We start from the raw sequence: 27181 nt of genomic DNA, 5'->3' as shown, positions 1-27181 counted from the left end.
TATTGCTTGCTCATTGTCGGTGACTATAACCCCGGGAGTCTCGTCTTCGTGGTAGAGAAGCTTCAAAGTTTCCAATGCCCAAATATAGATACCATCCTTCACACGATCCATAAAACACCATGCCGCTGTGAACGACTGCTTATCCGAGGTTTGTCCAATAATTTTCAACAAAGGCATGTTGTACCTATTCGTCTTATAAGTACAATCCATGAACAAAACTTGGTAAAAGCAACGCGCCAATTGAATCATATCGGGATGCGCAAGAAAAATACGATCTACCTTCCGCTCCGATGACTCATGGTGTCTCACCGTGTAGTTGTATTTGTGTATTAACCATTGTGATTCTTCCATCACCTTTCTTCCATCCCATTCAATTCTTGTAATAGTTGCCTTGGCCGCATAAATTGTAGACAATGAAGAATGATTATGTGGGTCGTCCCTCTTGAACTTAATAAGGAGCTTGCTTGGTTTAATTTCCCAACTTGTTCTTACTTGTTTTAACTCGTGCGGTTTCAACTTGGAAACTTGACAATACCCAACAAGAGTTTCCGGATCTTTATGGTTATGCCAACCAAAATCAACTCTACTCATTATCCACACGTTGTCGGTTTCTTTGTTCCTCCAAAAAATAATCTTGAATTGGCATCCACACTTCTTTGACTTCGTCTTGTACACCCTAGTCGTCTTCTTATCATAAACATAACCCTTTCTCTTGTGACTTTCGTCCGGCGACCCATAACACTCGCATACCATTTCAAACCGCGTAGATTTTTGTTGGGTGTTTTTCACTAGAACGCACATCTTCTCGTTTGCTTTCTCAACAATCCATTTGACCGCGTCGTTTTTATCCTCACATTCCAAATCATTAACTTAATGTGCAGAAGTATCAGGACCCCTAATTTTCTGAGCTTGGGGCTGATCCGTCATCGGTACCAATGCAACAATCTAAAAAAATCAAAAGTTAGTTGATATGTATTACCAAGGTCGGCAAGGTCCACATATAAAACACTGCCGACTGCAAACAACCTGCACGTAAGAAAAATTTAACAGTGCCGACCAGACTAGAGTCAGCAAGGTTCGAAAACTTGAAAATGTCGGCTTAAGCATTTTCAAGTAACGGCTCCTGTGCTGTAAAACTGAAAGTCGGCATGGTGTAGATTTTCTACCCTGCCGACATGAATACTGCTCATGAAAATTCGGCACGTTGTTGAAATACAAACCACGCCGGCGTGTTTGGTCGGCATGATCGACAAGCGTCGACCCTGCCGACCCTGTGCAGCAAAAGTGAAAAAAACAACAACCAAAATCCATCATTTGCATGGAAAAATCACAATCTTCACCATGTATGTTGTCTACCTGATTACTTGTAGCTTCATTTTCTTTTTCTTGGTCATTGGATTCTACGTTCGGCTCAAGATATTCATCACTTGCATACCCATCATGAGTTTGAGGAAAATAAAAGTGAGGGTCATGCATGTAATCCATTTGATCATGGTCTGGTAGATTATCATACAAGTACTCATATGTAGGAGGAAAGTTAGAAGACTCCCCCACTTCAAAATCAGGATTTGAGTCACTCATATCACAAAATTCTCAAAAACCCTAATTTTTCCCTCCCAAAACTTCCTCTACTACTTCATTCTACTTCTCTCTCTAAATTATTTCTAAAACCCAACTTATAAATCAACTAACTAATCTAACTAATTTAACTAATCTAATCATTTAAATTAAATTAGTGCTAATCATTATGGGGGCATTTTGGTAATTTATAAAATACAAGGTTAAGGGATGGCTTGGTTTTACTTCATAATGACCAGATTTTGTCTTATTGGGTATATCCCAATCAAGCCGGGATTTTATGGGATGATGATGGAGTTATATAGAGAGGAATAGGAAATGGATTCCATTGGATTCTTCTTGGCTAGATCCAGACACCTCAACGTGATATAATAGAGTTGGAAAGAACAATCAATGGTATGTAATAAAAAAAAAAGAAAAAAAAAGAAATGGTGAACCTAAAAGGAGAAGAATCATTACATATGCAAAATTAGATACCAAAATCATATATAAAGTAAGTCAAAATAGTTTTATGGGAAGATATTTTTCAAGGATGTTGGAGGGGTATTAAATTCTACGGAATTGACACAGTCATACAAAATTAAGTAATTGTCTATAAAATTGATAACCATATGAAATTTAGTAACCCATTCCAGCAGGCGTCATGTATTACATCCGTGCTACTGCATGCGATGGCAGAGCCAGCTTAGAACATCGGCGTGCAGATGCATACTCAGCCCAACTAGCTCCCAAACCCATTTATATTTAATCTAACCATTTGTGTCTTTGTGGGAATAAAATAGTCTTCAAAGCCTATTTTGCATCCTAGGACCTAGCATGAGTAGGTTTCTTTTTAACCCCTTCTTTTAGACCCAGCTCGGCCTCGACTCCATGGTGGTTGCCCGACACTCCCACAGCCGGGACACAGGGGATGGTCCAGATTTTGGACAAGATGCGACACAATTTCAACGATAGAGACCGAAATAAATCTAGCATTGGGATTGATAACGGGGTAAAGAAAAGAATGATCAAAGGTCTGAATTCATTGTCCCAAATTTGGACCATAAAACTCGTGCCCGCTTAAGAGTTTTGCTTGTTGGTTGCCCTTATCCAGCATTAACTACAGTACATTCATAACTAGTCCCACACAATGGTACTTAATGACAAGGATGTGACTGCCGGCAAGATCAAGGATGTGTACTCATGAGTTAGGATTCTCTTCCTCTATAATAAACAGAACCAGTCACGGAGGCAAATATACTGCATTAGCTTTGCCACATGTTAACATCCATTGACAGATTGTAGTTGAGTCTCTCAGAGTAGAAATTTAAAAAGAAAAAAGATCCAACAAGCAAACCACAAGAATTCAAAAACATAAGTCTTCAGGCTTTCTCATCTGTACTACTGTTATGAGTCCTGAATTCAACTTCTGACAAATCTCAGTAATAGGGATTTTTCAAGTTTGCTTCTATAACCCACAGACTCATCAGATAACCAAAAAAATGCACATCAAAACCGCATTAAGTTCGCCTTATGAGTTATGAATTTGGAGTAAACTCTAGTTTAACCATTTCCTGCTTCCATAATCAAGAACCCTGTCAGTGTAAGTGGGACCCACCTGGAAGAAAAAATGTGGGACCCACTCAAGTCCTGCCCTCACTCAACTCACTATATCACTCTCTAGCTAGCTACAATTGTCTAGAGTTGAAGAAGAATTTGCATCCTTTTGATGTACTTTTGAAGCTAAAATCTTGAACCCTGTTTCTTTTTGTACATTTCTATAAAATAAGTTTCACTTCTCCTTCTTGTTTGTATAAAACAAGTGTGAATTTTTGGGAGTTGAGTTTGGTTTTTCTTCACTCATGTGGGTTGTTGCAGAATAAAGTTGTTGCTTGACTGGTCTTTCTTTTACCTGTTGGGTTTGATGCATGTTCTTGAGCTGTCCCAAGTATCATGATGCTTCATTAAAGTCAGTCAGTTGCTTAAAACAGTAAGGATTTCAGTGATACCAACAACAAATGAAGCAAGTCAGAAAAAACCAATTACAGTGAAGGGTTTTGTTGATATGGATCTCAAGACGACTTCAAAATACTACCAAGCTCCTCCTCCTTCATCAGCAACACCATTAGAGTACAACAAGAAGAACGAAGGAGAGAATCCATTTGATGATACATTTTCAGCAGTAGACCCACTTTGTAAACTGAATCTAAAAGAGACTTCAGATTTTGTTAAATCGTTTCCAATGAATACTAAGAGAGATGGATCGGTGAATTCAGTTCAGAGTAATAATAGGATGAGACTGATTGAAGCTCCACCAACACCTGGTAGACCTGTGTTTAGTTTCAGTAATAGTACTGGGAATCATCATTCAAGAAAAGGGTTTCCATCGAAATGGGATAATGCTGAGAAATGGATTATTAGCACTCATGATTCACCAGCTCATCCTTTTGTTAAACCCTCACCAGTTTTTCAACAGAAAAGTGAGATTTTCTCAGAGAAATCTGTAAACGTGAAATCTTTTGATCAGCCTACTACCACTACAGTTTCAGTCTCAGCTTTTCATGGTGGTGGTGCGGCTCCTGGAACTGAAGTACTTCTTAAAGGTTAGATCCTTTTTGCTTTCTTCATAGCCTTTTGTATTCCAACTTTTTTCACTTTTTGGTGGTGGGCGGTGGCGGCGGTGGTGTGTCTAGTGGTGGTGGTTAGAGAAATTATGAACTTAAAACCCTTTAATCCTGCAATTTTGGGGATAATCACATTTCTGGATATCCATTTACTTTTTATTACAAAAACTTAGTTAGTTGTTCCGGAAATCAATAGGGGCAATGATAGAAATTTTTATAATTTTGACGTTGAACTATATTTTCGGAGATATACGAGCATAGTGGTGTTGCTCGTATAGAGCTCCAGAAACTCTAGTGGTGAAGATGGAAACAAGGACTTTGTAAATTTGAACTTTATCTTCTATTGAATTGAATCTGGCTTGCTTACAAATGGGGATGCCCATGCCTATTTATAGTCTTACATAAACCTTCATTACAAGCTCTACATTTCTCTAGAATATTCACTAGGTAATATCCTATTATAACCGACAGACTTTTCTAGCTTTATCTAGACTTCAAACAGTAGCAAACTTTGTTTGCACTAACCGACTCTCTAGAGTCTTCTCCACCGGCCGTACATCCTTAGGCCTTGTAGTTTCTAGATGTTTCTTGTATTACAAATTACCATTGACTAGCTCTTGGTAGTTGACACTACAAGACTTTGCTAAACTTATGTGCAGAATTCTAGAATCTTCTCAGCATTACAAATTACATGTTCCAACACCCCCTCTTAATTTGTAATTGGCTTAGCGTCCAATTTGTTCTTCACCCAATCTCTTGATAGCTCTTGGCTTCTCTTGCTCGTAGTGTATTCATTTCGGGCTTATCGTCACATTGAAACCAGCTCGCCTTCGTAGTGTCTCCATATCTTGTTTTAGATCTTCTTTGTTGACCTGGCATTTTCGCAGCCTGTTCCTTGTAGATTCAGAACCTCTGTCTTGTGCTAATTATCTCCTTCTCCTTCACGGTTTAGACCGAACTTGACAGTCTTAAATTTAGAGGCTTTGCCTTCTGTTGATATTCCTCGCCTTTCACGAAACTTGACCATAGTAGGTTCAGAGGTTCCGCCCACTCAACTTTATGAGTAGAATATTTTTACAGGATGACTCTCATTTTTGCCATCTCTGTTATTTGAGGAGGCATTTCTTTGATGCTCTTCCCTCAAATTTTCTTTAGAAAGGCACTCTCTGGTGCATCTCCTGCAAGGATGGAAACTTCTCTTCTTATTTTTGTTATTTATTTTTCTTTAATGGAAGGAGGTGAAACTTATACATTTCTTACCTGTATTTTATGTTATATGGAGACTTATCATTTCTAGGAACTACTTCAACTTCACGAGCTGCTATGTTCTTTTCATATTTTTCTAAACTTAGAATTGGGTGATAACTAGATTCTATTGGGGGTTGTAAAATAAGTAGTGAACTTGGATAGTTGAGACGTACCTTGCATCTTCTATTGTGCGTAATTATCACCTTCAGCTTGTAGCGGAAACTTTAGCGCCCATTTGGATCGAACCCGCTCTGATACCATGTTAGAAACTGAAATGTTTTGAAGCTCTGATACCAAATTTGTTGGCGCAATGCGGAAGTGAGATGGGTTTGTAGAAATGATTTAAGAAACAAAGATTGGTTAATTGAATGATAAGTGAGGCTTATATTAATTGGAAATGAAAGTGATACAATGGAACTTTAATGTCGCAACTTTGGCTCACTCAATTTCTTACAGGAAAGTCACTTGGACTTGCACTTATCTCTCTAGCTCTCACTGTTTCTTTTATCTGCTTCACATGAATTTTCAGATGATATGATTTGATGGATTCTAGAATCTTCTCAGCATTACAAATTACATGTTCCAACAGGCAATAGCCCCCCCAAGGCTAATTCCATCACTGGATTGATGCGTTGGGGAGGAGGCATTTTAGCACTAAAGAGGAGTCAATAAAATCTCTTGGGGCAATGCCCCTAGAAATTTGTTACTGGAAATTTTGTTTGCACTAAATGTAGTTTTTGAATAATGCAGATAAGTTTACAAACAATATAGAGCCAGCAGCAATATTCCCAAACTTCAGATATTCGGAACCATCGAAAGAAGGATTCTTGTTTCGAAATTCAGCTTGTGAATCAATGAAAGATGCTGGAACGGAAATGGTTCCGCAAATTCAACATAGAGATGTTGGGACAGAAATGACTCCGTTAGCAAGTTCAACAACTTCTAGATGTCATACCCCTTTCAAGATTGCTTCTCCTGCTAGACATAATACGCCACAAGATAGGTCAGGATTGTTAGCGACACCCAAAAGGACTAGTACCAACATAGATATTTCAGAGCATCATTTTGCAAAACTTGAAATGGGGACTCAGTTTGATTCGGTTACGTCGAAGTGGAGCTCGAGAGAGGAGGAAGAAGAAGAGATTTCCAAGAGTTTGAGACATTTCGATAGTACGTTTAATTGTGGTGGATCTAGGAAGCATAATAATGCAATTGAAGTTAAAGCTGCTTCATGGGAAGAAGAAGAAAGAACGAAATGCTGTAGCAGGTTAGTTTCAATTTTACATTTTTCTTTGCATTACTAATTACTATGTCTATTTTATCACTTGTGGTAAATTTGTCCAAGTTGGATAGTAATATGCTTGTTCTTGCAGGTATCAAAGGGAAGAAGCAAAAATACAAGCTTGGGTAAACCTCCAAAGTGCGAAAGCAGAAGCTCAATCCAAAAAGCTTGAGGTACTTTCAATGGAAGTTTCCTTGTTTAAGCAGTTTTTACTGTTTATGGTTTCCAATAGCATCCATGGCATTTTACTTACAAAACATTTGTTATTGATTTTGAGTTAAATTCCGACAATATTAGTAATTATATAATTTGTCCCCAATGTTGGCCAAAAAACATAGGAAATGCCTTAGGATCTTACATATAACATCTACATTGATCATGCATGAGGTCACCAAAGGCGCAAATGGTTGAAGTTTAAAGCACACATTTGTAATATGCTTCAACGTTGACTCGCATACCTACTGTTTTCTTCATGAATGTGCAATTACTACTTGTTTCTTTGAAATTCCGATATTTAGAATGAATCTATATTTCACATTACAATACAGGCAGTAAAAGTCCATTAGGGGCAGGCATTAGAAGAACTTAAAGATCTCATGAACTAGTCTATGACTTTGTTTTTGTTCATTGCTAAAGAGTTTCAAGATTGAACAGATTTGGTGCATTGGCACATGACATTGACAACACTTACCTCTTCTTTAACCAGATTTAGAGACAAACACCCAATGGCTCTATTATTATGTTAATTCTTGAGTAGTTAAAAAGTCTGTCTGTTTCCTCATCGAGCCCCAAAAATTTGTCAACATACTCATCTTTTTCTTCCTCTCCTATCTTCTTCTTATTTACTTTATTGTTCTTGATTTGTCTCCATTCTTATCCGAAAGACAAAAACTATGATATATTTAACCATGCCCATGCTTTAATAATTCCATTTCAAGTCAATGAAAGCTTCCATGTTCATGTGATGTTGTTGTCTAAGATCCCAATAAAACAAACTCTAAAACCGAAAAGAGACTTGACAAGGCGGAGGTCCTGAACACGTGGATATGTATCACCAGTCTAGCGTATTCTGCTTGCATTTTTAGCATCTCAATTCTCAACAGTGTGCTTATTTTTTGGTGTTGTTGGTTTAATTATGGTGAAACAGGTGAAAATACAAAGAATGAGATCAAATTTAGAAGAGAAGATAATGAAACGAATGGCAATTGTTCATAGAAAAGCAGAAGAATTGAGAAATGAAGCACAAATTCAACACTCACAACAAGTTCAGAAAGCCACAGAACAAGCACAAAAGATGATACTCAAGAACCAACAACTACAAAACTCTTCTTACTACATCTCTGACCATACTACTTCATGTGGTTGTTTTCCTTGCAACAACCATCATTTCTAGATAACAATGTCCTTTGTTTTTAGGAACCCCAATGAAGAACAATGCCAAAGTCCTTCGTTTTTAGGACCCCAATGAAGTAAAGAGATGGAACCCCAAATAAAGAAAGAGTCTATTTGTTGTTAGTACAAAGTGCATAGAATGCTGTGGTCCATTGATTGTAAAGATTTGGTGTTTAGTCCTTGTTTGACTGAGAAAAGGATAGCAGTGTAATGTTGGTAAAGGGAAACAGTGTAGAAATTTAGAGCATTTGTTTATGATTGTGATGTATCAGAGTGAGATCCCAAACAGCTAAAACAAGATGATGACATGAAAATTGCAGTGAACCCATGTGGGGTTTTTTTCCTGTCTTGCAGAGTATCTATCACAGTGAAGCTCTTAAATTTTTTTACTCCTGAAAAGCATTATGGAAACTAGACAAGACTCTGATTTACTTGGAAAAAATCTTGGTTTCCTGCAATTTATGCCTCTAGTGTTTTATCAGTGTATTGCTGTCAAACTGTACACCAACAATGGTGCCATTTTTCAATTTAAAATGAGTATGATCTAACCACGAACAATCTCTGTTGTAGATCAGATGGCTGTAATTACCTAAAGAAATGAAAAGAAGAATAAAATCCCTGTTATGGGGAAAAATGAACATGTTCTGAGAAAGTCCTTTATGTTTGCGTGGAGCTGCAAGATGCCATGCCTGACAGGATCATTATTTATCTACATTGGAACATGAGTCAAAGAAATATTTATTAACGATATCTTAATGCAAATGTTTCAAGATTGCATAGATTTACATGACTAGATTAGGGTATACCCAGGTTAATTGGGTATTATTCATTTTGTTCCCATCCAAATTAGTGTGCTAAGAGGTGTCTAAAAGGTATTAAAAAGACCAAATTATCCATACTATTGATATAATAAAACAACCATGCCGATTAAAACATATTCAAAAAAAATTCAGAATCTTTCTTCAAAACTCTAACTATACATGATGAGATCAAAAAGAAAAAAAAAAAAAAGAGAAACAGGAAGAATCAAAACGAATCAAAAGTCGGCAGGGTATTTTTTTGTCGGCATGGTATAAGGTTGAATACCGTGACGACTTTTCATCTCTGAAATTATCAGTTACAGGGTCGACACGGTATCCATCCCCATACCTTGCCGACTATATTTTAATCAGAAAGTTACGAAATTAATACCTTGCCGACTATAGTTTAGTCGGCAGGTTATGAAATTAATACCTTGCCTACTAATCATGCATTTCTAAACACTTTTCTCTGTGTGCCGAAAATCCTATAGTCGGCTGGGTATTTTTTTGTCGACCTTGCCGACTTTTTTATAGTTTTAGAATTGAAAGTGTTGATTCCTTTTGTAATTTTGAGTATGAAATCGCCCAACAGCTTTACAATTCCATATTTATAAGTGTTTGGGTAGTACGATTTCATTTCCGTTACAAATAGAATTCTCAAGAAAAAAAAAAAAACTCAAAAATCTACCCATATAATCCATTAGTTCAATCTAAAATAAAACTTAATTTCAAAATTTTAATCAATTAATTAACTTACTAAATGAATAACCTAATCAAATTTATTAGTATTAATTAATCAAGGATAAATTAACCATTTTTGTAAATACGTGGCTAAGGGGTTTTGTGTTTTACTTCGAAATGATCTTATTTTGCCTCATTTGGTATATCCAATTAATTTGGCCTGGTAGATTTAAGCTACAATCTATATTTGTTTAACAATGTTATGACTAGTGTCTTCTTTCCTAAATATAACAGCATTTATCTACTTTTGCAAAAGGACCATCCATATCCATAGTTTTTTCGCCGGGGTCTTAACCCTTTTAGGGACGCGCAATATCGTAGAAAAAAAATGGTGTTATACGAGTAAGGGTTGGGTCGTCATCTATTTAGTGGCTCGTCTTTTGCTTTGTGGGCGTAACCCATTTAGCCATTTAGGGACGCGCAATACCATAACTGAGTACGGTGTCATAGAGTAAAGGTTGGGTTGTCATCTATTTAGTGGCTTGTGTTTTTCGTTAAATGAGCAAGGGACGGAACTTTCACCTATTAGTGGCATGTTACATAACATCTGGATGTACTGACAAATGAATGAGGGTCTTCGTTACTCGACAAGTGCAAGGGGCAAGAAAGCTAGCCGCAAAGTAAGTTGGACTAGTTTAGATAAATAGAATGTAGAATCCATAACGGGAAAGCTAAGAGAACATATAGTTGACATAATTGTGGCTATCTAACACCGGTATTTTTCGTACGAGGCATGTTCAAAAATGAGTTATTGAATGAAATAAAACTTCATCTCAAGTTTATGTTGGGTGTTCAGGGCGGAGCATGAAAGAGAGCAAGAAGAGCATTTATATGACAACAAAACTTCGAGAGTGTAAGACAGGATACTTCAACAAAATTAAATGCATCAAAGACGAAAGCAGACGACTTTTGGTGAAGGATGACAAGATAAGTAAAAGATGGAGAAAATACTTCGACAAACTTTTCAACGGGGATGATCATAATACCATGGTTGAGCATGATAACTATTCCGATGAGACCAACATACGATTTTTTCTTCTAGTTCAAGTGCCAGAGATAATGGAAACATTAAAAAAGAATGAAGGTAACAAAGGCGATGGGGCCCTATAACATCCCTATTAAGGTGTGGCGTGGGGATGTAGGTATAACTTGGTTAACCAAGTTATCAACAAAATTATCCAATCAAGCAAGATGTCGAACGAGGAAAAGAGGAGAGTTTGGTGACAATATTCAAGAGTAAAAGGGATATTCAATGTTGTATAAATTACGAAGAATTAAGCTTATATGAGCCATATAATGAAGCTTTGAGAGAGAGTTATTGAGCATCATTTAAGGAGGATAACAAGCGTGAAGAATAATGAATTTAGTTTTATGCCTTGGAGGTCGACCACATAATCGATATTCTTGACAAGACAAGTTATGGACATATACCCGAAGCACAAAAATGATCTACACATGGTATTCATCAACTAGGAAAAAAACGTATGACAAAGTACCGAGAAATATCATGTGCAATAGGCTCTTTCGAAAAGAAAAAAGTCCTCATAAAGTACGTTACCCTCATCAAGGATATGTAAAATGGCGTTGTGATCGGAGAGTTCAGAAGATGAGTGTAGTATAAGTGCATCATGATCAAATTAAAAATGATGATTTGTGCGACAAATTTGTAATAACCCCGACTAAGGAGAAGCTTATTGAACACCGATTGAGATGGTTTGGACATGTCCAATGGAAACCTCTAGAGGCACCAATATGAACTGGTATCATAACTCGTGTTATAAACACAAGGAGAGGCAGAAGTCGACCAAGATTGATATGGGAGGAAGCAATGAAAAGAAATGAATCAAAATTAGCGAACCAAATAAGTATACCAAAAATGAATTAATCAGAATTAATCATTAACTTAGCAGATATGGAAGTGGATGACCAACGAACTTTTAACTCCGCCCCCACATCCAATCAATTAGATTACAGACAGATACTCGAAGACCTGTTGTCCCGGAAAGAGTCCAGGGTAGGCCAGAGGTGGAATCCATTCTATGAAAGTATGGCAGATTTCACGTCGGCTTGGCAGCCTCGACACAACCAGTACTAGGTAAGAGCAAGTGCTTGGCACTTTCCACATTGGTTTCTTTTCTGCTACAGAGGATGAAGTAGTAGCCACTTCAATGGAATTACGGGTACCTGCCCATGTTGCAGGGATACAGTGGGATCCTCCTCCTCCTCCTCCCCCCTCAATCATACTAGCTGCATATCTACGGGGGTTCCCCCTTCACATTCTGCTAGGATAATTTCACATGTTTGCTGGTTAACGGGTGAATCCTCATTCCAAGTTTAGAAATCTTACCTCAGTCTTAGTTCAAAAACCTTACCTCTTTTACTTGTATCACCTCTCCCCACTTCCGTCTATCCAACGCTAGCTCTTCCGGTAAATTCCCCTTGCTCAAGTCCCACATCACCACCTCGCCCCATGTCAGTTTCGGGTGGCATCTGCGCTTCATCATTTCTATGCGTCCTGCGCGAACGGTGCATCAGGTGGCATTCGATGGAGATGCCCAAACCAATGCAACCGACGTTGGGTGAGCATATCCTCGATTGGCACTACCCAAAATTTCTTACGTACATATTCATTCCTGATTCGATCGTGCCTCGTATGCCCGTATGACCACCTCATCATACGCATCTCTGTCTATAAATCTCTCTGATGTATTAGTTTTTAATCTCCCAACATTCCGCACCATACAACATTACAGGTTGAATTCCTGTTTTGTAGAACTTACCTTTTAACTTTAGTGGGACTTTACGGTCATGCAAAACCCCCATTGCCGATCTCCATTGCGCCTCTATCCTTCTTGGGTCCAATGTCGATTGTCTTCGTAAATTCCACCATCGCTCTGGATCATCGATCCCAGGTATCGAAAGGAATCCTTCCTTGGTACCAGCTGACCGTCTGGAAAAACGTCCACATCATCGGGCCTGACATCTTTACTTCAGATCCATCAGGGATTAATCTGGGCCGCCAGGCGCCAGGTATGAAGAAAAAGAACCATTTTCTAGGGACCATAGTTTTTTTGGGGACCATGGTCATTGATTTAATTTTGTAGTGGTAAATAAAAGTTCGTTCAAAGACTTGTAAAGATTTGATTTCAGACTTAAATCCATTCATGCGATTCATATAGTTATTCAAACAATTATAGCTGAAATAGAATATTGACTCTGTTTCTTTGCCAAGGTAGATTTTTGAAAAGCAACGGATGTAAACCTAAAGCATGGGATATCAAAAGACTTAACCTAAGTATAACCCATCAATTGAAATCATAACCGTTCAATAAAAACCATAAAACAATTAATAATCCTTACAAAAAGTCATGAAAGAATTAAATATAATTACCACACGCATGAAATATGGCTTCCTCCGTATCCCAGTGTTGGGGTTTAGCTCCTCATATTAATCACTTGCTCAAAATACATGTTTGTTGCTTAAAAGTTGATTAAAAGAGTGAAAGGTGTAAAGCAGCTGATTTGCAACAGCGTAAAAGTGTTACAGATCTCTGGTACAAAGAGGAACAATGATTATTGTTGTATATAAACGTTACTTCTCTTCTGCTGTTGAACAACGACACTGTTTTATGACTGTTTCTCGTGCGTCAATGTTCTTCGTGTTCTTCCTCTTCAGCAGCAACAGAAACAGAGTTTGATAAAACTCTGATTTCTTCTTCTCTGGCTCTCCGCATGTCCCCAAACTCTCGACACTCCTTCTATATGACCCAAGCAATCTATTTATATCAAAAATACCGATTAAATCTCTCCCAAATCTTCCCAAATCTCTTTCCTTCTCTTCACGGCAAAGTTGTGGCAATTTCTTGTTTTAGAATTTCTACGCGTTTCTGAGTTTTCCTTTTTATTCTAAACTCTTCCTTAGATAGATACAAATCTTTGGGAAGGTTTACAACACTTTAATCTCTCTAAAATTCCCTAAAACAGGTCACACACGTGACTTTCCATATTTTCTGTTGTGACAAAAATCCCTCGATTGAGCCCAGTCCAATCGATTTCAACACCCATATCAGATTCCTAGACCCATAAGGAGTCTATCCTATGAAAATCAGAGGTTTAATCGACCTCAAACTCCTCCAAAGCAAGAACCCTAAATCTGCCAGAAACTGTCAAGATATTTCCCGCCATTTTGAATTTCAAATGTAGAAGATGGTCGCCCCCTATCCAGAGTAGGGGTGCGATTAGCAGCTGCCTGGAAATAGGATTCCCCTTAGTAATTAGGTTACCCCTTATCCAAAGTGAGGGTCCGAATAGAAAATGTCCTCCCATGAACGCAAAAAACAATTTTCGAGCCAATTTCGCCGCAAAATCTTATTTTTCCAAAAACACCTACAAAGACATAAAAAGCCAAAATAATTACAAAATCGAGCACTAACAATATATATAATTGAGATTATATCAGACACAAAAATGTGTCTATCAGTCATATTAGGCCAACCTCCCTATACTTATAAAGGGTGTCCTAAAATTAGGTAAATACACATACCCTTTACTTTAATTTAAATCAAAACTAACCTAATAACTATATAAATTTAATCATATTATCTAATCTAAATGAATCTGTTAACCAAAATCAAAATAAAAAACAGGGGGAATCGAAAAATTTTAGTTGAAAAACGAGTATTAACCATCAAAATGAGTTGAAAATGGAAGTTGCAGAGAGAAGTTCGGTTAGGAATTATGTGAAAAATTCTGTCGAAATAACCGAACCTAATGGAAATGATGAACATGAAGAACAATTTGGCTATTTCGCAAAAATAATTCCTAACCGAACCTTAGTTCGGTTAAGTCGCAAAAAACATTTCCCAACCGAAGCTGAATAGTTCGGTTAGTTGCAAAAACATTTCCCAACCGAAACTTAATAGTTCGGTTACTTGCAAAAAATATTTCCCAACCGAACCCTAAGTTCGGTTAGTTGCAATAACCATTTCCCAACCGAACTTTAGTTCGGTCATTTCGCAAAATATTTCCCACCAGAACATCAGTTCGGTTAAGTTGCAAAAAATATTTCCTAACCGAACCCTAATAGTTCGGTTACGATGCAAAAAACATTTCCCAACCAAACTTTAGTTTGGTTAGTTGCAAAAAACTTTTCCCAACTAAACCCTAAGTTCGGTTAGTTGCAAAAACCATTTCCCAACCGAACTTTAGTTCGGTCATTTCGCAAATCACAAAAAACATTTCCCAACCGAACTAGTTAATTATGTTAAGGGGTAATTTTAGTTAATCTAATGATACAACTATCTTTTTTTTGATTATTTAGTTTATTTTTTTTTATTTAATCTTGCACTAATCACTAATTATGTTAACCTAATGATACAACTAATCATTACACTTTTTTAATTGAAATAGATAATTTTGGTATTAACATAAATATTTAGATAAGGGGTGACCTAGATTTACTTCTAATGTCTTACCAAAAATAAAATAATGGTCCCCACAAAAAAAGGATGGTCCCAAAAAACCTTTCAAGAAAAAAGAACAGAAAAACCACGAAAACCAAACAAACAAATATAAGAAAAAAAAGCCCAGCAGCATAAAAATGGAAAACAGATAAGATCCCCGATTCACTATCCCTCCTGGGAGTAGTAATTTCCTGAAGAAACAATTATCAATGGAGAGTTCTTCAATCAAGAGAGCCAATTGAAAGTATTTAAAAGATGATATTTGGTATGAAATCTTTCTCGGACTTACTCTTGATTTAATTTTCAGATTCAAATGCGTTTCAAAGGTTTGGTTTTCAATTCTTTCAAACCCTAGTTTTCTTAACAAATGGTGTAAACTCAACATTTCATCTCTCCCATGGGGATTTGTTCATAGATGACATCTTATAAAACCTACACATTCTCTATATGTATACAAGTATGAAAGTGATACAGACAACACCCCAAACAAACACCTCGAGAATTCATAAACTATCAATTGTATTTTCTAAAAACTATATAAATGCATTTAATGTAACTGATATGAATGTCCAACGGATTTTCAAGGTTACATCCGGACCCAATCCATAATTCGTTGAATTTCATAAATTTCATCCGCATCCAACCCATTAGCGAACAGGCTGGGCAACCATCAACAAGAATACGGTTAGTCCTAGTTAAATAAGCAAATTACGGGCCAAATGCTCATCCATGGAGCTCACTGGTCCAGAGTTATGGATAGAACGATTCGAAGCCCACTAATTATTATCAAGTCACGTGTGAACTTCGTGGTAGTGTTGCATCAAAAGCTTGCAGCATAAAAATGGAAAAACGTTTCAAGATCCCCAATTCACACACTCTCACAGTAACTACAAAAAGCTATGGAGAATTCTACTTTAGCGAAGAGAGCCAATCAAAAGCATTTAACAGAAGATATTTGGTATGAAATTCTTCTCCGACTTACTCTTGATTCGATCTTCAGATTCAAATGCGTTTCAAGGGTTTGGTTTTCAATTCTCTCAAACCCTAATTTTATTTACAAATGGTATAAACTTAACATTGCATCACTCCCATGGGGATTTGTTCATAAAGCTCCTTTCCCTGAAGATCCATATACCCGAATGTTAGAAGTTGCATTTCCTGATTTACATTCACGATATGTATCTCATCCTGGGTTTTCTTTCGGGTTTTTACACCTGGATAAACATGTACACCTTTTAGGTTCGGGTAATGGTTTAGTTCTCTGCAGAGTAAGCTTAGATCGTCAGAGAGGTTATTATGTATGTAATCCACTGACTCAGAAATCTTTTTTTGCTTCCTCCGCCACCTCGAAATGAATATTATAAGCCTGTCACTGCTTTCATATGTAATTACGAATGTTTTCCAGCATCTACGAGTTATAAGGTTGTTCGTATACCAAGCTTTGGAGGTCCAACAAAGGAATTTAAGGTAGAAATTTTTTCTTCGGATGTGGGTGAATGGAATGGTTATCATGTTTCATGTCCTCTGGATGTGACTTGGAAATTCAATTCTTATGTTGATTATGTTGCTCAAAATGGTGTTTTATACTGGTTTGAAGAGGAAAATAACAAAATTTTAGCTGTCAACGTTAATGGAAACTACACCAACCACGGAACCTATGGGAATGAATGTAGGTTGATCCATATGCCTGACCTAGAAGAGGATGGTGATGCTATTGACATTTTGAGTCAATTTCTTGGGGAGTCAGAAGGATTGATCTGTTTAGCTAGGTTCAATGCAACAGAGGGGAGTTTGAGCGTTTGGGTGCTTGATGGAGATCACTGGGATATGTTGCACAAGGATATTAAACTTCATGATCAGTTAACAGAAATAAAATCTCATTTGGTTGGTGGATCAGGTGAGGAAGATGTGATTAATGATATTGAGGATGTAGGTTTCAGTCCAGTTGACAAAAATGTTGTTGTACTCAGTTGCAAGGAGTATGTTTGGGCATATAACGCTGAAACCAGGGTATCTGAGCAACTCTGTCATCCTTCTTTCCTGCATAGCAATATTGATTCTGCTCATCTTCTGTGGACCTTAGAATTTGTTTTTAAACCAAGGCCAACAATACTTCCACCGATTTCTTGGAGTGACGTATCAATTTTGGATGCAAGATTTCGAGTTCCTAATAGTCTTCTTGGTTTTCCAAAGTTCCCCCCGCGCATGTTTTGAAGAAACTCTGAAGCTTTGGTAACATCTCCGGTTCTCAGTAGAAACTCTCTGCAGCTCTTACATTTTCTTACTCCTAAATTTGAGGTTAAAAAACAATAGTTGTATGGAAGCTAGACATTGTCATGTCTAAGTTTAATTTTTTACCATTCTTTTTATTTACTAATGAATCTTGAATTTTACTGTGCCTTGAGTAAGATTGTAAGTCTCTTAATTAGGACTGAAATGTGTCATGGACGCTCTATATAGCAATGTAATTTTACCGTGTCTTCATACTAAGTTCTCTGGTATAAAGAGTTTTCTTGTTGTTGGTTCTAATAGCTTTTTCGACTTGCTGTGGATGTTGAATTTGAGATTCGCTTCTCAGTTCTGCCGCTTTTCTATAAACAATTGCCATTCTCTTCATTAGCTTCTCTTCTAAATTTGATCTCATTTTTTGTATTTTCACCAGAATTGAGATGCTAAACTATGCACACTGGCCTAATCATATGTAGAGTTGAGGACCTATTCGTCAAGTCTCTTTCATTTAGAGTTTGTTTTATTGGGATCTGAGACAACATCACATGATCATAGAAACTTTCATCGACTTTAATTGGATTTATTAAAGCATGGGCATGGTTGCGTCCTTTGGATAAGTATTTTAGTTTGAAGGAGACGGACAGACTTTTACCAAGTCTGACGCTAAAGAAAGAAACAAGTAGTAATTGAACATTCATTAGGAGAACAGTGGTACGCGAGGCAATTTGAAAGCACATTAGAGAGGTAGTATTGTCATGTGTCATTGTACCAAGTTTTAAACTCTTTAGCAAAAGCAAAAGCATGAACTTGTTCATGAGATTTAAAGCTCTTCTAGTGTCAAGCCCCAAATGGACTAGACTCTTCCTACCTGTGCTTCAATTGAGATACTAAAACTAAAGAATCCTAATTTTCAGAATCAGAATAAACAAATAGAAGTTGCACAGTCATGAAGAAAATAGTGGTATGCGAGGAAACGTGTATAAGCATTAAGTGCATTTCAAATGTGTGCTTTAACTTGTACCGTGTACGCCTTGGGTAGTAAACCTCTTGTATGATCAATGTAGATGTTATATGTCAAGTACCTAAGTCATTTCCTATATTTTTTGCCAACATTAGCGAAACAGTAAATAATTAATTAGATTGTCGGAATTTGACTGAAAATCAATAACAAAAGCTGTATAAGTAATCAAGTAGAATGCCAAGGATGTTATTGAAAACCAAACCAAAAACCGCAAGGACTCACTACGGGAAAAATATACATCTACAATTGGAGATTTACAACTCTTCGCTAAACATCGTAGAAAGTCATATGTTTTACAACTGGTTTCAAAGGAAGAGTTGTCGTATATCATCACTGCCAACCCTTAGGAAACAAGGGGTTCCCTAAGAAAACAAACGACAACTCCTTAAGAAAAAACGTTGTGACGACATTTAGCTATAACAACTCTGTTCCATAAAGGTAGTGACTAAGCCTATCACAATTTTCACAAGAGTTGTTGAAGAACACCAAAATATGATGATGAAAAATAGTGTTATAGGGGAGATTCGAACATGAACCTACTGCATGGAAGTCTGGCTCATCAACCATCCTTACAGTTCACAAGTTTTGTTTTTTTTCTTTTTTTTTAATAAAAACGTATAACAACACGTATAAGTGTTGTTGAAGTAAAAATATAGAATGTTGGAAAAAATGAGATTAGAAGGGAGATTCGAACATGAATCTACTGCATGGAAGTCTAGCTCATCAACAATCCTTACCGTTCACAAGTTTTGGTTGTTTTTTTTTCTTAATAAAAATGCATAACAACACTTATAAGTGTTGTTGAAGTAAAAATATAGAACGTTGGAAGAAATGGGGATGGGGGGATTTGATCCTCAGCCTCCGAGCCTGGTTTGCATGCAATATTCATAAATAGGGTTTTTTTAAGGTTTCGTAGAATATTCCGAAAGAATATTACCTGTAAATGAATTGGTCGTTTGTAACAAGTTTCTGACTTAGAGTAGTCCACTCCTAGCCAGGTTTCGATCTCGGAGCCTGGTATGCATACAATATGCAGAAATATGGTTTGTTTAAGGTTTCGTAGAATATTCCGAGGGAATATTATCTGTAAATGGATGAATTCGTCGTTCTTACCAAGTTTATGACTTATAGTAGTCTACTCCCGGCCAGGTTTCGATTTCGTAGTCTGGTTTGCATACAATATGCAGAAATACGGTTTGTTTAAGGTTTCGTAGAATATGTCGAATGAATCTTAACTGTAAATTGATGGATTCGTCGTTCTTACCAAGTTTCTGACTTATAGTAGTCAACTCACGGCCAGGTTTCGATCTCGGATCCTGGTATGCATACAATATGCAGAAATATAGTTTGTTTAAGGTTTCGTAGAATATTCCGATGGAATCTTACCTGTAAATGGATGGATTCGTCGTTCTTACCAAGTTTCTGACTTAGTAGTCCACTCGCGGCCAGGTTTCGATCTTGGAGCCTGGTTTGCATCCAATATGCATAAATAGGGTTTGTTTAACGTTTCGTAGAATATTTCGAAGGAATCTTACCTGTAAATGGATGGATTCGTCGTTCTTACCAAGTTTCTGACTTATAGTAGTCCACTCCCGGCCAGATTTCGATCTCGGAGCCTGGTTTGCATACAATATGGAGAAATAGGGTTTGTTTAAGGTTTCGTAGAATACTCCCAAGGAATCTTACCTGTAAATGGATGGATTCGTCGTTCTTACCAAGTTTCTGACTTAGAGTAGCCCACTTGCGGCCAGGTTTCGATCTCGGAGTCTGGTTTGCATCCAATGTGCAGAAATAGGGTTTGTTTAAGGTTTCGTAGAATATTCCGAAGGAATCTTACCTGTAAATGGATGGATTCATCGTTCTTACCATGTTTTGTGTGTGTTTAAGGTTTCGTAGAATATTTCCATGGAATCTTACCAGTAAATGGTTGGATTCATCGTTTTTGTGGACTTTCAGACTTCTTGTTCATAGTTTGTAAGTCGTTATACCGAACTTGAAGTTTGGATCGACACTGAGCTTCATATTCATCAATTTCGATGATGTATCATGCTAATTTTGAAGTCAGAACCCTCTCAGAGCTTCGTGGTTCATAGATTATAGGCCATTATACCAAGTTTGAAGTTCGAATCGACATTGAACTTCATATTTATCGATTTTGATGATGTATCATGCTAAGTTTGAAGTCAGAACCCTCTCAGAGCTTCTTGGTTCATAGTTTGTATGTCGTTATACCACATTTGAAGTTTGAATCGACATTGAGATTCATATTTATCGATTTCGATGATATATCATGCTATTAATGTGAACTAAAGCTACTTCATGACATGTATGACTAGTCAAAATTACTTCATGACCTATGTAACTAGTCGAAATTCAAACCGGAAGCACAAAGAGAAAGCACATAAGCACAAAGAAACACACCAATTATCGCATTGATTTCTTATTTTTCAACTTTATTCTTATACATTTTTTGGATTTTTTTAAATCAAAATGTCGATAAGAATGTGCTACTTTTATTTATATTTTTTTTGGATTTTTTTCGTGTCGAAGGTTGATAATCAAACCGAATACATGAGCTCGTATTAGCACAAAATGAAACACATACTTCTCAATCCGCATGAGCATCTTAAATACAATCTCAACCGTCAAGATCTTTTCTTAATCCGTATGAGCATCTCAAATAAAATCTCAACCGTCCATCATTTTCATTCGGATCCACTCTTTTCTTCTTTCTTTTTTTTCCGAAGCATAACCCTCCTTCAACCACTCGAACCCAATTCCTATCTGTTTTTCTCTCAATCACCACCGCTGAAGAACACCTCTACTCCACAGATGACGGCGGCGCTCCATCACCACTGCTGCTCTTCTCTCGACCCCTCTTCTTCATCATCTTCTCTCAATCTCTCTCTTTAACTCCCCCTTTCTCTCATCCGCAACAGTCAATAGTAGCAGCTCATCAAATCCAGATCTGAACCAAATTCTAATCAACCCCATCACTGATTCAAGTTACACAAAACCAAATTTCTTCTCGGTAACAATCAACGGCGGCCCTAACTCAAGTTTCCTTCAAATCTTCATCACATAACTCAATTCTTCCATCTCTAGAAGTTCTCAATTCATCAAAATCTTCTTCTCAATCTAGAACCTCATCCCAATTCCCATAACCGAACCCTAGAAGTGATCGGTAGTTGATGTTGGCAGTGATGAAGATGGTAATGGTCGTTAATGGCAGAAATTGTATTAGGGTTTGCTGTGAATCTCAGAGGAGGATTTTAAGATAATTAAAGTAATCAGGGGTGATGGAGAAGAATGAGAGAGGATGAAACAACAAGCACAACAACCTGGTTCTTCTGAATATGAGAAGGAAAGTGAATTTGAAATCAAAGAGGAGGAAGAGAAAGAGGAAGATATGGAGAAGAATGGGAGAGGAGGTTGGAATTTGTATTCGGTATTGATTCTTGTTGGTCCTGTATTTGGATTAGTATTGATTTTGGTATGTGGGTATAGTGGATTGGTATTGATTTTGAATTGTGGATTGAATTTTTTGTATTAGGCTAATGCAGCGTCGGGGATTGCTGTGCACGATGATTGCAAACAAAGGTTTTTGGAATTGAAGGAAAAAAGGACTTTCCGTTTTGTTGTGTACAAAATTGAAGAGAAGGATAAGCAAAAGCAAATTATTCTGGAGAAGCTTGGCGAGTCAGCTGAAAGCTATGAGAATTGCCAAAAGAGAAAGGTTTTCTTCATCTATTGATAACTTTTGCAACTGTTTTTTTTGTTGTCTGATAGGAATTCTGGTCAGGGTTAGAACTGTGAGTAACCTTTGTCTCATTATTGTGTTTTGAAGGTCTCATGATACCACAAGGGTGAGGACCAAGATGATTTACGCGAGTTCATAGGAGAGGTTCAAGAGAGAGCTTGACGGAATTCAGGTAGAGTTGCAAGCAACTGATCCTACTGAGATGGATCTTGATGTCATTAGAAGCCGAGCTTTTTAAATAATATGATGATTTCTGAACCCTGGGCATTGGAGTTTTTCCCTCCAATGCAGTTGCTTTTACTTAAAATGAAATGTCTATATTTTATGGGACAGTTGATTTGGCTTAGATACGATGTATTGGCTTGTTTACCATTGCAAGCTAATATGTAACAGTTTGTGTGGGAAAATGACACCCTTGATTTGTTCTTCCTCTTTCTTTCTAAATTTCAAGATGTTGACATCTTTTATACCTCTATCTGTTTCGCTTATTACAATGTAGGCAATCTCTTACACATTTCTGAATGATATCTAGGTGACTTGTTACTCTATTCAAGTAAAAAATTTCATAATCTTGATATTGCTATTCTCGTTGGCTGTTCATCTCAATTTTGCCTACTTGAGCATGGAATTAGTTACAGCTTATCTTTCTTGTATTTTTTCTTAGTTGAAATAAATATGGATGAAACTGAGTCTTGAGATAAAAATGGGATTGCAGTTGGTGATGGAGATGCCGCAATACAATGAATGGCCTGCGAACCTAGTTGTATGTTAGGACATTTGGAAGCAAGATGAATGGAGTGATGTGAAATGGTAATGGGGAATGTTGGTATGATGGCTATGAAGAAGGGAATGTATGTCTCATGAAACTGGTGGTGTTGAGCTGTTGCAGTAGCACATGAATGGACTGCAGTTAAAGCTCAGATGGATTCAGCTGATAGATCTGAGGAGAATGGCTTAGGATATTGGTGCTGTGACTGTGATGCTGCTGCCATGGCTAGGTTGTCAAGCTGCATATGTTGATGCAATTAATGCTTTGAGGAGGATGTCTGGAATGGTGGTTGTGTAGTGCAGTGGACAGCAGGGGATGACTTTATGGGCAAAATTTGTTCTTGTGTAGGATCAATTATGCTCTGTACGAAGAGCTTGATTCAGAAAACATGGATCGAACTAGAGAAGTTTACAGATATATATCTTCATTATCTGCTAAAACCTCGTATATGCAGTTGATGAGTGCCAAATATTGTATATTTTTATCCCTTTTTGTTGGCATTTAACTCATCTCTTGCGCATTAATTCTACATTTTATCCCATATTCTGTATTTTCATTGTTTTCAAGAATAAATATTTTTTATTAATTAATTTTGCATTTTTAGGTAATAAATAAAGTTCGGATGAGTCGCGGAGCGAAAAGAGCAGAAAAGTAGTGAAAAGCCGGGAGAAATTACGCAAGGAAACCGCGAAGAATGGTGCGCACAACCTCATTTTCTACACACAAAAGCGCCTCCGTTCTCAGCCATCAGATCAGTTCTCAGAAGCATCCGACGGTCGCTCCTTCATAGAGCATCAAAATCGGATGTCTCTGCCGAGCACCACAGCGCTGAAATTCCAAGCCTTCAGATTAGATGGTAGTTGAATCCAACGGTCGCTTCAATGCCTGTGCATCAAATCCCGATGATTCCGCCTTACACTACAGTACCTAACTCCATCTGGTGCCGTTAACTTCGTTGCACCTCAGAATCCGACGGTCGCTTCACACATCCTTCCATCTATCCGTTCGATTCCACTCAGAACCAATGATCCAACATCTCAGATTCGCCAACATCTAAACTTGAGGTCTCCGCCTCACACCATAGCAACACATACCCTATTCCCAACCAAACAACCCCTAATCCTAATCCCATCGAGCTCTTCTTCCCCTTCTTCCCAAAAAGTTGCAGAGCTCTGCAACACCACCTCCCCTCTCTGCCGCTGTCGCCTACACCACCACCACACCATCACCTCGAGTTCCACCATCACCACTCCATCCCAAGTCTCTCCCTAGTCTCGTTTCTAGCATCTAACTAGGTGCTACAAGCTAGAACAGTGAGAAGCTAGGGTTTCACCAACAGCGAGGAGAAATCAAAATTGAGGGCAGGAAAAGCTTCAGAGGAGCAGAGGGAACATCAACAGGGCATGGGTCGAGCTTAATTCAGAAAATTGGTGAGAGAATTTGATTTTCCCCAAAATTTTAGGGTTTCGAATTAGGGTTTGTATTTTTGTTGTAAACTATAAATAGAACTGATGTATGAGATGTAAAACTTGTTCTTGGACTAGCCAAGTTTCCACCCAATTTGGGTTAGCTTAATTTCAATGTAAATTGCACTGTTAGTTTTTTTGATGCTCCTGTTAGTTGCATTTCCACTCTTAATTGCATTTGTTGTCATGTTAGTTTGCCATTGTTAAATGTTTGTTTGTGTGTGTTCATGTTAGACTCTCTTGTTACTGTTAAATGTGCTCTTGTTAATGCACTGTTAATGTTAATGTTGATTTTTTTTAGTTCAATTTGTTGCTTAGTTTCATGTTCATGTTAGACTTGTCATATCCTGTTTGTTTCCTGATTAATGTTAATGTGTGATGTTCCTGTTGTTAGTTAGACTCATTGTTTTGTCATGTTAGTTCATAGTTTAAATGCTCACTGTTAGTATCAATGTTCCTGTCATGTTTGTTTTACTGTCATTTGAAGGAATGCTAGGCTAGGTATCTGTGAAGCAATGTGCTGATTGTGCAATGGCAAGAAATCAGTGCTCATAGCAAGCTGATGTTCTTGCCATTCTCCTTGTATGCTTAGGTTGTAGTGTTGATTGTGCATTGGGAGAAGCTAGTGCTTATAGCAAGCTAGTTTTCAACCCATTCTATAGGAATGCCTGTATTCTTGCCTTAGTATTGCTTCTTGTCAGTTTCTTTATCACCTCTGCCCTTGGCCTTAGGCCTTGGTCCATTCTTGTTTTGTTCTTTGCTTTTGATGTTGCCCTGTTGTATCTTTCATTTTATTTTCTGTTGCTTTTGCATTGTTTTGTCCACTGTAATTTTCATTTGCTTCTGTTCACTTTTATTTTGCTGTTGCTTTGTTCCTTGCTTGTACATTCTATTTGCTGTCCCCTGCTGTGTGCTCTCTTGTGCTGCTGTGCAGCTCTTTCTTTGCACTGCTTTGCTGCACTGCTTTGCTGCACTTGCATTGCCTTTGCTGCACTTGCATTACCTTTGCTGCACTGTTTTCTTTGCATTGCTCCTGCTGTTACTGCACTGCAGTGCTGCTACCTTTCTCCCCTTGCAGCTGCTGCTGCTGCTTTTCTGCTTGTTCTGCTGCAGTTGCTGTTTCTCTTGCACTTGCCCTGCAGCACTTCTGTTGCTGCTGCCAAGCTGCTGCCTTCTTTTTCCTGCCTGCTGCTGCTGAGCCCAAAGCTCAGTTCACTGCCAAAGCCAGCTGAGCCCAATCTGGTCCACTATCAAGTCCAAAGCTCAACTCAAACTGATAGCCCAATTCAGTCATCTGTGGGCTTAACCAAAGCCCATTTGTTAAAGACCAAAGCCCAAATTCACTAAGGCCCATTCCATAGTTAAGACCAAAAGCCTAGTTCAAATAGCCAAGCCCAATTTGCTTTTCAAAGACCAACTGAGCCCAAGCTCAGTTCATTTTATTTTCAACAAACCCACTAAGCCCAATTCATTCAAAGGGCATTCAAACCCAATAGTACATTAAGCCCAACACTTCCAAAGGGCTTCTAAGCCCAGAGCAAATTTAGGAACCCAATTAGCTAACACACATTTCCGAAACACACCCAATCTCTGTGGATCGACCCGTACTTGCACGAGCTACAACTGACGACCGTGCACTTGCGGTATTACTGTAGGCCCGCGTTTCCATTGCATCATTTCTGTACTCCCCTCCGGGCCCGCCAAGTTTTTGGCGCCGCTGCCGGGGATAATTTTTAGGACCTTTTAGAAGCCTACCAGCAGTTATATGCGAATCCTTTAGCTATTAATTAGTTATCCATCTCTTTATATACAGTAAAAATTGCATGATGATCAGGTCCTGTTTACTACTGCCAAGATTGCATAATCTATGACTACGTTCTGCAGAATTTATATCCTGAACAGCCTATTCTCAATGGTTATCCATATATCGGATTAAGCTGAATTTTTAACATGTTTTTTCTGTATATGCAAGCAACTTACTGGGCTCCCATATTACTTCACAAAAGCACAGATTAGAGAGTTGCTTGAATCTTTTGGTCCCCTTCGTGGTTTCGATCTGGTGAAGGACAGGGAAACAAGGAACTCTAAAGGATACGCCTTCTGCGTTTACTAGGATCTCTCAGTTACAGATATTGCTTGTGCTGCTCTAAATGGGTGATAAAACTCTTACTGTTAGACGAGCGAACCTGGGCACCGCTCAGTTAAAACCTGAGCAGGAAATGTCTTAATACAGGCACAACTACAGGTCGCGTGGCAGGTTAGTGGAACACACTTTATATTTTTCTTAGTTTCCAGTATATACAATAAATATATAAATATTTGCTACTGATTTTTTTTTTTCGTGTTTCTTTACTAATGAGTTTTCTTGTTTTCTTTGGCAGAGGCAATTGTTCCAAACCGGAGGTGGTCTAGGTGGTGGTAATGGAGGTGGCATTGCTACCAAGGTCGTATGCCTGACAGAGGTGGTTACTGCAGATGAGCTTAAAGATGATGAAGAGTATGAAGATATTTTGGAAGATATGAGGGTAGAAGGTGGAAAATTTGGTAAGTTAATGTCTTTGTTTCTTATATTCGAGCTTTTGTTTTTTTTGTGTTTCGCAGCCTTTGGAAATATTTTATTTCACGCCCCAATTAAACCACTAGTTTACACTTTTGGACCTTCAGAATAATTTGTTTCTAACTCGTACATTTTGCGATTGCATGTACATTGATGAATATTGTCATCCCCCGTCCACAACCTAACGGTGAACCCTCTCTAGGACTTGGAAAGGTTAGTTTCAGTGTAAGGTATTGTTAAATGACACTCTTAGGTTGACTGTTACTTTGTATT

The 27181-nt window shown here is 37.8% G+C and overlaps 2 protein-coding genes across 2 annotated transcripts; both read left to right on the top strand.

The window, feature by feature from the left end:
• Positions 1–3387: 3387 nt before the first annotated feature.
• On the top strand, positions 3388–8461 carry LOC113326595. The gene is made up of 4 exons (XM_026574294.1): positions 3388–4160; positions 6180–6696; positions 6803–6884; positions 7859–8461. The coding sequence occupies exons 1-4, from the start codon at positions 3623–3625 to the stop codon at positions 8102–8104; spliced, it is 1383 nt and encodes a 460-aa protein (XP_026430079.1). The 5' UTR covers positions 3388–3622; the 3' UTR covers positions 8105–8461.
• Positions 8462–21675: 13214 nt separating this feature from the next.
• LOC113326327 (actin-depolymerizing factor 1-like) lies at positions 21676–22366 on the top strand. Its single transcript, XM_026574075.1, has 4 exons — positions 21676–21849; positions 21910–22108; positions 22203–22222; positions 22268–22366. Exons 1-4 carry the CDS (start codon positions 21676–21678, stop codon positions 22352–22354), a joined length of 480 nt encoding a protein of 159 aa, XP_026429860.1. The 3' UTR covers positions 22355–22366.
• The last annotated feature ends 4815 nt before the right edge of the window (positions 22367–27181 follow it).

The sequence above is a fragment of the Papaver somniferum genome, unplaced genomic scaffold, assembly GCF_003573695.1.
Source record: "Papaver somniferum cultivar HN1 unplaced genomic scaffold, ASM357369v1 unplaced-scaffold_10, whole genome shotgun sequence".
Classification (NCBI taxonomy): Eukaryota; Viridiplantae; Streptophyta; class Magnoliopsida; order Ranunculales; family Papaveraceae; genus Papaver; species Papaver somniferum.
The sequence above is the reverse complement of the archived record's forward strand: the minus strand, read 5'-3'. Positions and strand labels throughout refer to the sequence as shown.

What these genes read in the sequence shown, in the direction of transcription:
- LOC113326595 (XM_026574294.1), top strand. Translation starts at nt 3,623, where the DNA reads ATGGATCTCAAGACGACTTCAAAATACTACCAAGCTCCTCCTCCTTCA. An exon ending in AACTGAAGTACTTCTTAAAG is followed by an intron (nt 4,161 to 6,179) that starts GTTAGATCCTTT and finishes TGAATAATGCAG; the next exon opens with ATAAGTTTACAAACAATATA. An exon ending in CTCAATCCAAAAAGCTTGAG is followed by an intron (nt 6,885 to 7,858) that starts GTACTTTCAATG and finishes ATGGTGAAACAG; the next exon opens with GTGAAAATACAAAGAATGAG.
- LOC113326327 (XM_026574075.1), top strand. Translation starts at nt 21,676, where the DNA reads ATGAAACAACAAGCACAACAACCTGGTTCTTCTGAATATGAGAAGGAA. An exon ending in AAAGGTTTTCTTCATCTATT is followed by an intron (nt 22,109 to 22,202) that starts GATAACTTTTGC and finishes TTGTGTTTTGAA; the next exon opens with GGTCTCATGATACCACAAGG. An exon ending in GGTCTCATGATACCACAAGG is followed by an intron (nt 22,223 to 22,267) that starts GTGAGGACCAAG and finishes GAGAGGTTCAAG; the next exon opens with AGAGAGCTTGACGGAATTCA.